Here is a 14,319-nt window from a genome sequence, read left to right on the forward strand (position 1 = left end):
ATATTTAATTCATTCAGATCTAGGATGCGTTATTTGAGTGTTCCCTTTATGTTTTTGAGCAGTGTACATTGCATATGTACAGATTTACCTTTGTCTTTGAATATGTTTAACCAAAAATTCTCAAATGTTATAGTTTCAGCTTCACCTTAAGTAAATTCTTATTTATTTAAGGAATGCTACGTTATGGCGCTAAAATATTTTTCTTATAGAAGCTTTTATTTATTTGCATATTGTATAAAAAAGCTTAGCATGTGCTAAGATTTGTATTCGATTAATTGTCTGAATAATTGATAGATTAATCGATTAGTAAAATAATTGTTAGTTTCAGCCCTAACAGTGCTAAGTGTGGAAATAGGAGTTAATTTCTGTTCCAAACAGCTGGAGAAAACTCTTAGGGACTTCCTCTGGCATCTTTTTAAAAGGACTTTAAGTTGGAATATTTTTAATCTTTTTTATACTGGGATACAGTGGACCAACTCATTCCTTGTTGAAAACTTTTTATGATTTCAGTTTTTGATTTTTGAACACTTTGCTACCAATTTGTTGCAGTCGTATTGAAATAATGTAACCTGTGTGTGTGTGTGTGTGTGTGTGTGTGTGTGTGTGTTTGTCTTCTGACAGGAGTTTTGGCGTTCTGGGTTCTAGTCACTCACATCATGTACCTGCAGGACTTCTGGCGCACCTGGCTCAAGGGCCTCAAATTCTTCATTGCTGTCGGTGCAATCTTCTCAGTTCTGGCCGTCGCTGCCGCCTTTACCTTTCTAAGTCTGGCCATCACACAGAAACAATGTAATTCTCTTCTTTTGGTGTCTAACATTTAAAACGTCCAGTAATGTAATGTTTCAGTTATAAAAATGTGGATTCTCCAGCAAACCCTAAGCTTGGTGTCATTTCTGCCCCACAGCTCTGATCGACCCGCGGAGCCTCTACCTTTCCTGCATTTGGAGCTTCCTGACGCTCAAATGGTCTTTCCTGTTGGCCTTGTACTCTTACAGATACCGCCAGGAGTTTGCCGACATCAGCATCCTCAGCGACTTTTAGCCAGGAGGATTTTTATAGACTTCGGTGAAGGTTGAAGGATTTAGGAATGCCAGCAGGAGCTGGACTTTGAGCTTTGGAACAACAGGAGGAAAAGCAGACGTGGCTGATTTGGAAGTCGTATGACTTTTACCACGCGGAGATGCACTTGTTGCTCTCGCGTAACAAGCTCTTTTCTTCGTCTTGTAACCTGTTTTACTACCTAACCACCAGTTACAGTTAAAGGTGAATGCTTGTTCGGACTGGAGCAGTGCACTGCTGGGAATGTAGGGAGTTTTTTTTCCTGAGATTTTATCTCTCGATTGTTGTAAAACAACTTGTGTGAATGGAAATCACCACCGTTATGGTGTCGTAATGCACCGTTTAACACAGAAATTCTCAGAACCAAAATGAAATGCTCAAAATGAAACCACACGCTTGGTAGGTTGATGGTGGCTTTCGAAGACGCGTCTAAGAGAACGGCATCATTAAAGTTCATCGTCTCCCACAGATCTCATGATAGCAGATGTTTAGACGTTGGTGCCACTGAAGTTGAATTAGTTCTCATACCCAAAAGAATATAAAAATACTCTTATAGTTTTAGAAGGTTATACTCTTATGTTTTATTTCTCTTAAAAGTAGCAGTTGCACATGTGATAATTTACAGTGGGGAAAATAGGTGTTAAATATGTCAATGTTTTTCTCCATAAATACATTTTTAAAGATGCTATTGACATGAAATTCAAAGCAGATGTTGGGTGATGGACACAAATAAATAAAGACATAATAATCCTATAAGTTACATGGAGAAAAGTGGAATGGCACAGGTAATAAGCATTGAAGAAGCTTGATGAATTTTCTATTTAGTTCTTTGTCAAAAGGCTTTTTCGTAACGGCATCTTCCAGACGTTCACACCAGAACATCCGTGTGAATTTTGTTAAAGTTCTTCTGGTTACTTTATTTTCTGTCTGAGAGTTCCCATGACTCTGTGTGAGAGAAACTGTGTTGTTTAAAAATCCACCCCTCATTTCATCGTCAGATTCTTATCAGTGATGTCTATTTATCCTTCCTTCAATTACAGGGAGTGTGCCTGTGTAATGTTAGGGATAGGAATTCATCATACTGTTTACTCATATCATGAAATGATCAATCGTTTATTCTGTGATGATAACGATGCACTCTAATCGATGGAAAACCTGAAATAATTGAGGTTGTTACCGTTGGCTCTTCTCTCCTTTGTTAACTCCAAGAGATCGGCCGTAAAAGCTGCTTTTGTGTTTTAAAATATGATTTAATGCTTCTGCTGGATATGTTTTAGCAGCACTGTGGCATTACTGAATGAAACCAGATGATATTGGGAACATTATTTGTGTTTGCAAATATGTCCAGTAAGAGATTTATAGCTGAAAACGGTGATGATGAATTTTCAGCTTTTTGTCATCACAGCTACAAAATGTTGATACATATTTAGACTCTTTTATTGTAGTATTTTATTGACTTGTCCGAATGCTCTGTAAACTTTCAAACAGGTTTCAAATGCCTTTTCTTCAGTAGTGGAGTCTTGTGCAGAGAGTGGTTGAGTGAATAACTTATTGTTTTCTTGGAGAAAATCCCTCCTGGTTTTCCTGACATGCTGTGTGTCTCTTAACTTATTTATTCTCTTAACTTATTTTTAGGGTGAAATTATTGTCTTTCCACTTCCAGATTATATTATAGACATATTGCACCTAATTTCCTTCCTATTTCCAGTGCTTTACCTGTCATTCCACTTTGTGAATTTCATATCAATACGTCTATTAGAAATGGATTTACTGAGAAAAACATCCTCAATGCTTGTTTTCCCTGTTGCATATTAAACGCTCACTTTGATTGAAGGTTATTGATGCATTTAGCAGCTACTTGCTTAGTTTTGAACTGTCACTACTTCAGTCTAAAATGATAGACGTGATTATGCGTTTGTGGAGTCTTGTTGCAACAGCTACACCAAGAAACAAACGTTGCACCACAAAACACTTGCATGCAAGAAGAGGGCGTTTTGGCAGCACATTTCCCTGCTTTCAGTTGTCGCCGAGTTCCTTAAATGAGTTATTTTCTACATTTACGTCCTCAAATCTGCGAGGGGTTGTGTAACTTTTCCCTGACGAAACTATCACATACACTTTGTAATGCATTTTATTTTTAGTAACAACTCTAAGCGTGTTGCAGCCTCTCCACTTCTTGATCCTGTCCAGCATTTAGAGTTCCTGCAGTACTTTCTTGATGATCACCTTTCAGTGAACATCGGCATTAATATTTAGCCCTGCTATCGTCTGGTGTGACGTCCTTTCGGCTCCCCTGCATCATTTAAGAACAAAAAAAAACATTTTCAAGTTCAGATGCTCTAATTTAAAGCTTGATTTATCACAGAACTATCAATGCGATTGGATTACTAATGCTATTATTAATATGGGATGAAAAATTGTAATTCTGATGTAAAAAGTGCTTTTCTCTGTTTGTTCCACAAGGGGGAGACAAAACACTTTCTGATACTCTTAACATTCCTGTTTTGGAAAAACACATGGATTTGATACAGAGTTGCACTTTAGTAAATGACATTGTTGCCATTGTTTTGCACACAGGTTGTCATTTCTGTCTCAACCCTGGAATGTTGTAATAAACCAAGTATATGTAACATTCAATTTCCTATTGGTTTGATTTCACTAATCAAGCTAAGGTCTTTTTTTCTTTTCTTTGTTTTTTGTTTCATTGTTTCTCTTGTCTACATTTTAATTATGATACATGTACAGTATTTGTCAGTGATTGCATGTGAGAATACTACAAGTACAAACCAAACACATTAAAATGCATTTATTGTTGTTTCTGTCATGTCAAGTCTTCATTAATAAAGCAGAGATACAGCAGCAGTCTGAACCAGCTTACGTTTATACATTTATCTGAAGTGGAACATCTGTAACTCCAAATAGTTGCTTATGTGAGAAGCAAATTCAAGCAAAAATATTTTATGCATATAGTTTAAACCTGATGTTTAAATGCACAGAATAAAAATACAAATTTTCTCACTGTCTCAAATTATATTACACCAAACTTCTGCTGTTTTAGGTCTGTTAAAATAACCAAAATTGTTCCTAGTAGCTAAATGCTGCAATAACAAATACCTCAAATATTTCTTTATTAACGTCTACAGAACGATTACTATTCTTTTAAGCAAGTGAAATCCCGGATGATGATGTCATGGCTAAGGAGCCGCCTGATAGGTTAACTAATATTTTTAACTAATTCAGAAGCAGAGCTGGAAAACAATACTTTATTGTTTGACACAATTGGAAAGTCAAGTGAAATCAGAAAATCAGGAAGAGGATTGTGGAGCTGCTTCATAACTGGGAACAACTTCCAGATGCTTAACTTGCAGTGCTTGCAGGTTTTCAAAAATCAACCTCCTGTGGCCAGAAGGAAACTGGACTTTGTTTCTTGAAGATTTTTCACCGCCCTCCAAAAGGTTTCTCAACTTGAACTTTCCAGTTTAGTTGCCTTCTACGTAACCACTTAGGATTGTCATTTTAGCACATGATCATGATTGGATCTAAAGTAGAAACCTCAGACTCTTGTCACCAGTCGTTGGAGATGAGCAACTTTTACATGCATCCTTTGTCCAATTCCACTGAACCACATTTTCTGTCCAGCTCCGCAGAATCCTGCAAATGACCAAATTATTTGATCCAGGTGTGTTTAAGCAGATACTTATCTAAAAGTTTGCAAACCTTAGTCTTCATTGTAGCTCTATAGGATTGTTGTCCTTCTAGCAGGAGAATTTTAACAACTCTTACCTTTCCCCATTAAATCTGTACAACTTTCCTGTCCCTGTTGAAGGAAATTGCCCCCGATTGACAGTTTGTCACTCAACCTTGCAGACTTTGATGAGATACTTGACAGGACATTGAAAACACTCTTCCAGAACAGAAATCCAGTCTGGCTACACACTACATTTCTTCCTTTCACACAAACTCCAGGTCTGACAAGCTTTGTAGGAGATCAAACAGCAGAGAGCCCAACGGCATCGATCAATGCAAAGCTTAGATATGTGTGATAGACTTTTGTGAAGGAAAATAAAGAGAAATCAGAAAACGGGAGCTCTTCAAAGACTTGTTTGTGACTACCAGATGCTCTGTGCAAAGACTGAAAGTTTATTTACCCGTCTCCCTTTATGGAGCGAGCTCTAAAGAAACCCAACTGTGTGATGTCGTCGATGGGTTAGAAGAGGCTCAATCCAGCTTCTCCAAGGTCAGACAGTTCACGTTTCTCTGGTGGCATCATATGGCAGAAAGCCACTGCCTTGCATAAAATCTTGTGCCATTCTTTAATGATTTAGCTCACAGTTTGGCTACTTTCCAAACACGTGTTTGCCCTCCTGGCAAATCTCTCCCTCCTGTCAGAGCTTTATATTCCTCTATCTCTCCCCTCAGCCCATATTTCTTCCTGGGCATTGGTCCCCAGATAGTTCCTGGTAAATCAGGGTGATTTATCTGCAGCAGTTTTGTGTGATGACAGTGATAAGTTGCCCAGGCAGCATAGAGCTGCTCTCAGTCCCACTTTTTCCACTTTCCATGGATATGGCTGTCACTTTCTATGTTTGCTCGACTTTATGGTGGAAATCTTGTCTTAGGCTGGTCAGAGAACCAAACATGAGCCTTTTACACATCTTATTGCTGCAGAAGAATAAAAAGATGGACAGGATGACTGAGGCTAATTTATGTTTGTACATTTGTTGAGTTTGTAGTTATCTGTTAGTTAGACAACAATGCATACATCTGAATTTTGTCAGTGCAGATGTCTGTCTTATCTTCTAGAGTGCTTCTCAGTGCATGTTGTAACTTTGATTTACTTTCAGAGATATTAGATTTGCTTTAGTTATGCTATTCTTTAAGAAACATAGTGCACTTATAGTCAAAGCCATTCCAGTTTCATTGGACTTGGAATAGCCCTAAATTGTTTTTAAATCGATGGTGGTACTTTTTCTGTTCCTCTTCACTTTCCTGAAATCTGTGGCACAGGCACAGAGGAAAGAAAATAAAATTTCAGTGAAGTCCTTTTTCGACATATAGAAATCAGATGCTTGCTTAATGCATCCAATGAATTCTCCTGTATTTCTGAGCTTATGAATACTGTGATGATCACCCTTCTCTATTTGGCTAAACCAGGAAAAAATGGGAACTCTGCTGGCCAAAACATTGAGCCTCTTTGCACACCTAAACTTTAATAACATATTGTTAGAATCTATTCTTTAAGCTGGTGATGCTTTAAGTTGGAGCTGCTCCAACAGCTTCAACTGTTTGTATAAACGCTCACCAAGACGTTTCAGAGAACATTATGTAAGTCAGTCAAGTTCTTGCTAATTTTGCATATTGCAACAGGAAGGAGGTACCTCAACTTGTGAGCATGAATTGGTCCAAAAAGTCTTTATATTTGGCAGCACTAAGAGCTCCTTCCATGGAGAGAAGGAACCTTAAAAGATAACTTCACTTCTCTCCCTCCACCACACTTTACACTTGGGACAATGCAGCCAGGGAAGTCCTTATCTGCACACTTAAATAAGTGTTATCATCTGTGTTAATTACCATGGTAAATTGTCTGACAGTTAGCATTGTTGCTTTACACTAAAAATAACACCAAATAACACTAGACACACCATCAAAGTTTTTTGATTGTCCATCAAACGCAGAGTTTGACACACTCAGTAAAAGTGAGACATTTCAGAACACCAAGTGTTAAAGATGGCAGCATTTTAGACCTTAAATCATCTAAAGTTGTGTCAATAAGGCTTTTGAACATGTTTTTGAATTTGCTCAATTTTAGCCAAATGTTTGCAATCTTCATAATGTTCTGGATTGTCTATTTGACCTGCGAAAAACTTTTTGACCTACCAACTTTGTAGCAGTGGATCTGCTTATTATATACAGCAGATGTGCTAAGAAGCAGCTTCTTGCAGATCTTCACATTAAGAGCTTTAATCATACTGCACTATGAACTCTAACCACCATATTTTAAAGCTAATTAAGGCGTCTTACAATATTCTGTCGCCTGGTAAAAACACAGTAAAGTGAATGTTTAGTGTTTGATGTTTAATTAGTCTGTAAAATACCTTAATTAAGGGCATATGTCAAACTGGTTTCTATGTACTACTACTTCTTCTACTGCTACTAATAAAAAATAATGCTAATAATAACACTTATTTGCATGAACATGTTGTCTTTTTATCTTTATATTACAGAATCATGTCGGTTGTACATAAAGTCTGTTTGACTTTACATATGTGAACCACCCCCAGGCTGATTGAGGAAAACATGAAGCTGCTTTCGTTAATGAGGAGAAGGATCATTAAAGATCATAAATAGATACTTTGTTGTTTTTCTACACAAGCTGACAGATTCACTTATTAGCATTCATTCATCATTGATCCTTAAAGACTAACTTTGGCTTCACAGAGACTATTTGAGCACTGATTACTCTTGAGGAGATGAAGAGGAATGCCAATATTGAATGTCATTTTGTAATTTATGAAAATGAATAATTGCCGTGTTGAACTTGTATGGTTGATTAAGCATCTTTTCACTATCAGTTATTTAAATGAAATGTCTGTTTTTGTTTGTGCGAAGGCTTTTCAATCCGGAGAAGAGGCTGATGGATGCTTTTTATGAGACTCCAGCAACAAACAGATGATGATGGCTGCGCTGCGGCTTCGATTGCTCACCTTTCAGAATAACAGTGGGGGAAACCTGCTGAATGTGCAGAGCTCCTGTAATTAACCGAGAATGTGCATGAGCACAGCTGTGAGGTGCAGCCAGCCAAGCACTCTGAACGCGTCCCTCTGGAGGTGAGACGTTGTGAGAGGCTAACCAGGAGTGAAACAACATAGGGTCAGCAGTTTCTTAGCTTTGCTGGCCTGTAAGCTCTTTTTAGGACCACACTCAATATTTTGAAACTAAATTTCTACTCTCACCTAAGGATGAAATGTCCATTTAACCTAATATATAATATTTTACTGTGGTGAGAAGTTGGAATGTATGGAAAAACCTCATTCCATATGCAGCGGGAGAAGATTCAGCCATTGTGGACCATGCAACTAAGTTTGTATTTCAGTTTTATGAATGCCACTTGATGAAAATATTAAACTATTTGCAGTTCTGTGTTCAGAAGTTGTTTTTTAAACTGTTGCATTGTAAAAATATAGACATTTAAATGTGGTTCTAGTAGTTTATAGCAGTTAATCTGAGTGATATGGAAAGAAAGCAAAACATTGTTCATTGTTGAGGCTGACGATGTGAAAAAGTTGAAGGCGTATCAATATTTTTCAAAAGGCACTGTAACTATATACAGAATGGAAATAAAAACTCCTCACAGAAATGTTGCAATGTTCCTTTAATCACTAGATAATTCTGCAGTTTTATACTGAAGGAGTTCTCTTATTTGCTACTTTTTACAGTTAAATTCAAAATTAACATTTAATATCTGAAAACATTCTCGATTCTTCCTTTTTAAACTGACACATTTTCCCATTTATGGTTGTTTTTAGACCTCAAAGGATTTACAAATTAACACATTTCATTTTATCACCATTTCACATTTCATTTAGACTCCGCTTAGTAAGTGTTAAAACTGAAATTTATGGGCTGTAGCAACAGACTTTACACTCCTTATTGTTGCCAGATAAAAACAGTAACAAAGAAAAGTATGTAAAATATAATAACTTTATTTGTGACGTGTTGCTTCAAGGCCTCAGGCGACTCGCCTGGCAGCAGCCTGTCAGTGCTGCTGCCAGCCTGTGATGCATGAATGGATTTATAAAGCTATTAAGAAATCATCCTAAGGTATTCTGGCACACATCTGCTCCTCGACTCCCCTTTGTCTTTACGGCAAATTGACACTAAAAGTGATTACAAGGCTTCTATGGCCATCAGCTTTAATTTAGTTCCCTGGAAAGGTTTCTCCTCATTGAATGGGAGGGAATCTGTGGCTGTGGGTTAATTGTTGCATTTTTTGTTTAGCTTGAGTTGATGTTTTTTATATGAGAGGTTTATTCTGATGAACTGAAAAATTATCAGAACTGATGTAATTCTCTCAAACGTCTCTCCTTTTGAAATTTGATTATTTGATTACCATTTACAGCATAATTACAGGACAATTGCACACAAACATAGTGTGTACTTGCTTTTGTCATTTCTGAAATGCAGATGTTTAAATGTATCTCATTTTTCTATTAGCGCTGGTGACAAATGGTGCTTCCTTTGCACTGCACTCATTTTCTCTGGAGATGTAAAAGATTTCTTCCTCAGTTATTTTGGTCCTTATTGGTATGTTACCATCAAAATGGACCTAGATTGGTTCATATTGATGTAATCATAAAGACATGAACATGCACAGTAATTCTCAATTAGCAATAAAGGACTCAAACTGTGTCAAGAAAATACCTTTCACAGCATAACGCGACAAACATTTAACACGGCTGAGTGGATCCATGTTTTCAGGTTGTTTATGCCAAATTGCAGCTGAAATTGTGACCCATTAAAATCTGTGACTATCAAACTTTAATGAGAACCGTGTGAACCTTAGCCTGAGTTTATTTGTTTATTTCTTTTAGGATCCCCATTAGTTTCCACCAGATCTTTACTCATCTTTCTGGGGTCAAACACAAAAACATAACACATCAAACCATTAACATATAATATGAACAATGTATTATATTTTATAAGCTACACACACGAACCTAGATTTAAAATAAAAATAACATTTGAATACTCTTTTTTTTAAATGTGGTTTTTAGATCTCTTATACTTTTAGGTAATTTATTCCAATCCTGAATTTTTTGCTAGACGACTGTTTTTTATAACAAGTTTGTCTTATATATGGTCATTTATACGGGTCATATAACTGAGCTTTATTCTGAATTTCCTCTTCTTAGTTGACAAGAATTAAATCAGTTTGCTGTTTTTGCGGCTCTGCTTCGGTGTTTTGCATTCAGAGGTTGTTTTCTGCATACCCTGTTTGTAACCAGTAGTTATTTGAGCTTTTATTGCTTTTCTGTCCTTTTCAACCAGCTTGTCTATTTGTCTGCTGATCTGACGAAGCATTTGTTCCTACAGCTGATCACTAACAAGGTTAAACTGGGAGATTTCTGCCTGTATCAGCAGGTTCTGAAATGATCACAAAGCTTTAAAAGTTACTCATGATCTTCTATCTTTCTCATTTTCATGCTTAGTTTTAACTTCAACAACTTGTCTACATTATTTCTAAATGCCTTAAGACATTGCTGCCTTGTGATTTGTGTATCTTAACCCTTTTTGTTCAATCATGCTTGCAAAATGCTGTTTTTTTTCGTTGCACCCTCTTGACATTTTAGCTTTTATTTCTAAAGTTGAAGGAAAAAAGCCTCAAAAGTGAATTACAAAGGACTTCCAGCTAAATCCCTTCTTAAATAAAATACTTTAATTACAGTTGAACATATCTCTTCTGTATTTAAAGTTAAGATAAAAAATACTTTTACATTCTTATAACATTCATTGACAGTTTAATTAACAGGATTTGGTTAATAAACTGGAGACCAGGAGATTTTTTTAATAAAATTTATTCATGCGCCCAGTGGCTTCACACTATGCAGACAAATTATACGGTCTTTCTCTTCTTTCACTCACATTGTGATGTTATATGAAAAAAATGTTTAGTTGCCAGTTTGGGAATTAAAATAAAAACTCAAAGGTCCAAGATCATCAATTCATTTAAAGAACGAAGGATGATGAAAGAGCCACAGCTGGACACCTCTGGAAATCCAAGTAATGGAGGTCTGACATTGATGAAGCATCAGTTGTTAGTATTTTGCACAAGCCTACACATGCAGGGAGGGTTCTGTATCCCCTTTAATTAGCAGACCAGTTTACAGCAAGGGAACCATAAATCTTGATTGTGCCGCATCAGCAAAATGCCTTTGGACGCAGTTTGTTTACAGAATTGCTGAAAGCGAATCTGATCACAGATAGCTGGTATTAATTAATGCTGCACATTGTCTCACTCCCATAGTTCAGCAGCAATTAGATCCACCAACAAAGGAACTCTCTCGCATGATTAATTAGGGCATAAAATTATTTAGTTTCTGTCTGCTATTAAGGGTTGTTTAATTATTTATGGACGACTTAAACCACAACCTTTTGTCTGATGGAAAATGCGGCTCAACCTGCTTCTAATTTTTTCTCCTCTTTTTAGCAACTTGCAGATGCAATGGGTTCTTTTTTGTTACATTTGAACCTTTAACATTTTTTTCCCTTAATACATTTGAAGAATTCATTGATATTTTAACAGTTTGTGAACAGATTTTATCAGTACATTCTCATGATCTTGATTTGGCCCAAAAAAAAAATGAGTTTGACACCCCTGGATGATGTGTGATATTACTGCGCCTTTACTTCATTTAACACAATGAGTCACTCATTAAGCAAGTGACTCTTCTCAATTAAAAATAAAAATAAAAAACAAACAAATAGCAAAAGGAAGAGTAACAACTTTATGCCCGGCTCCTCACTGAGCGTGGAGACATCAGGCAAGACAATGAAAAACAACGCAGTGTGGTGCAACTCTAGGAAAACTCATTAGAAAACTACAGTATGAGAAAACGCAACATGATGCTTTTCAGCGTCATTATGAGGGTTGCCACTGTTATTACACTATCAGAATTTTGTAGCTTGTGCACAGCTGCCTCATTTATTCTGAGAACTGCATGATCGACTCAAGAGCTGGTTGTCAGACTTCCCAGTTAGATCGATAGAGCATCTATGTGAAGCCGACAATAAAACTACAATGAGTTTTTTCACACCATAATATTGATAAAGTCGCCTGAGCCAGCATTTTACCAGCTTTTCACGCTCAACCACTCATATCTACAAATTTCTGAGTCCATTAACAGATAAACACTGGTGAAAGTGCAAACTTTCAGCATGCATTATAAATCTGAATCATTAACACAAACACATTCTCATCAGCTTTCCAGTGAGCTGCTGCTAACAGAGCGGCACACAGAATGGAAATAAAGCGTGCAGGCTGAATAGAAGACGAAATGGGCTTGAAATCTCTGGCAGTTTTGTTTTTCCCTCAGTCTGTGCAATGTCTCTTGGGGACATCTGTTTGTCCCTGATGCAGAAACACAACAGTCTGAAGCCCAGAGGAGGATTCTTCAGCTTTTATCTCGGTAAATAGACAGGCTAAGCTGGCAGCACCCAGGGGTTCGGGCCCACTTTTGTTTACCTGCCTGCTCCATCAGGGGAATCCAAACCCAGTGGTGTTTTAATTAAAATAAATTAATACTGAAGGCTTTAGTTGGACAATGCAACAAAACAATAAACAAAAAACCTTTTTCTGAGAGATAGTGATGCATCTTTAATTACCCGTTTTATGTGTTGAAAACTTCAACGTATTCCCTGGCTGCTGCTGTGAAGCTCGCTCCCATTGTGTGCTGGACTCTGCCCACTGTCGCTGACCCTGTCTCTGGTGTTCATGGGCCAACTTCAGTTTTACCTTCTTCTATAATAGGATACAGATCATGACTGACAGGATGCCAGAAAAAAAGCTGATGAAAACAGAATCTAGAGGTTAATTCACATTTTCTGTTCTTGTACGCCACAACCAATTGCTGATCAGTTTTTTCTTTGTGCCTGGGCTCATAATTGACCTGAGTGATGTCATAGTCTTCAATGGTCTCCACTGGTATGCTGCTTTGTGGCCGTATGCACAACAAATTGTGATGCACTGCATTTCGACACCTTTCTGCCTGAAGTAGCATCAACTTTTTCAACAATCTGAGCCACATCTGTTGGATCGATCACCCAGGCTTGCCTTCACTCTCTTCATGCATCAATGATGTTTTTATTTTCTTTTACCTTTTTTAATAGAGATGGATCACAGCTTGTTCCACAAAAGCTGCAGTGCTGGAGGTGTTCTGATCCAGTTGCCTTCATATTGCAATTAGAATCTCAAAGCCTCAAATTTTGACACTTGCACATCATTCCTGTTTCTAACTCAACAAATTTGCGTTAAATAATCATTATTTACCTTGTTGGTGGTCATAATGTTATATATGCCTGGTGTGAGGGATTTCTGGGTTTCTCAACTGTATTGTCAGCAACTGCAGACCCACAGCAGTGTGTACGAACTATTTAGTAATTTATATAGTGTTAAATTCTGTCACAGGCTTTAGATTGAAACTTATAAGCAGATTTTGAGTTTAAACTTCGTGTAATTATCATTCTTTTGTATTGACCTATTATGTCCACATGATGGCACTGTGGTTTAATCCGTAAACCTACAAATTCACTCGTCTCGGCAGAGCCAGAAACTGAAGAATTCCCCTAAGTAAACCATGAAAGACAAAGTTGTGAAGGCTGCAGCCGACTGATTAAAGAAAGTATGACTTTAAAAGAGCTGCTGTTGTGATCTTGTTTCTTGTGATCCATAAATATTGAGCAAAAGGAAAAGCGACGCTTGAGTGGGGACTGCGGCACCTCGGTAGCTCAGCAGATGAATGAAGATGCAAATGCAGGGAGGGGGAATTTAAAGCCTTTAGTGACACTAAGCACACCCCAGAGGCCACATTGCAGAAAGCTCTGCCTCAGCACATCAAGGACGAAGCCCGACCGTCTGCGCGTCCCCTTGGCACGCATTACATCCAGTTCATCTACATTTCCAGCCAGACAAACTCTTGACTCCATATGCTAAACTGAGCCAATGACAAGGGACAGATGTGTCCTCCTCAGAGAATCCAGTTTCATAAGCTGCTGCTCTACAAACTATTAAATACCCCAAAGAAACCTGCGGGACGGAGAGAAAAAAGCATTCTATTTTACATGAGAATGGATATGTCTGGAAAGCGTAACCTGGCTTTGCCTTGGCTGTAAATGTCAATTTCATGTCAGATTCTTTCTCTATTCATCCATGTGATTGCTTTATCCCTTTGCATAAGAATAGATCGCTGGCCCATTCTTCTGATTTCGATAAATGGGGAAACATCTTAAAGGACGGGCTCGGAGACAGTCACATGGTCAGGAAACTCTTTATAGAATATGAAGCTGGTCAATAGACTGTAAATTCATGCAGTTACACTGTGACATTTCTTATTATCTTTACCAAAAATGAAAAAGAACACCTTAAATATACAATTTTCTCAAAATTTCACTTGATCAAATAAATCAAATACCCTGCTTTGAAAATCTTCCTAAGTTGTTGACGTTATTTCCATTTGGTCTCATTTTAATCACTTTTTTATTAAA

General features: G+C 37.4%; 1 protein-coding gene across 2 annotated transcripts in view; it reads left to right on the forward strand.

Moving 5' to 3' along the window:
- The window catches only part of slc48a1a (solute carrier family 48 member 1a), a 5,519-nt gene extending 1,598 nt beyond the window's left edge, over nucleotides 1–3,921 (forward strand). Inside the window, exons 2-4 of one of the 2 annotated variants that reach the window (XR_001662321.1) lie at nucleotides 622–789; nucleotides 905–1,770; nucleotides 1,832–3,921. Coding sequence is in view for 1 of the 2 variants with exons in the window: in XM_007553634.2 (XP_007553696.1) it covers nucleotides 622–789; nucleotides 905–1,041 (305 nt within the window). In the remaining variant the exon portion in view is untranslated. Of the gene's footprint in view, nucleotides 1–621; nucleotides 790–904 lie in introns of both variants that reach the window. The other variant, XM_007553634.2, reaches the window with a different exon arrangement.
- Nucleotides 3,922–14,319: the final 10,398 nt, after the last annotated feature.

Source organism: Poecilia formosa, unplaced genomic scaffold, assembly GCF_000485575.1.
Source record: "Poecilia formosa unplaced genomic scaffold, Poecilia_formosa-5.1.2 Scaffold57, whole genome shotgun sequence".
NCBI classification, from domain to species: domain Eukaryota; kingdom Metazoa; phylum Chordata; class Actinopteri; order Cyprinodontiformes; family Poeciliidae; genus Poecilia; species Poecilia formosa.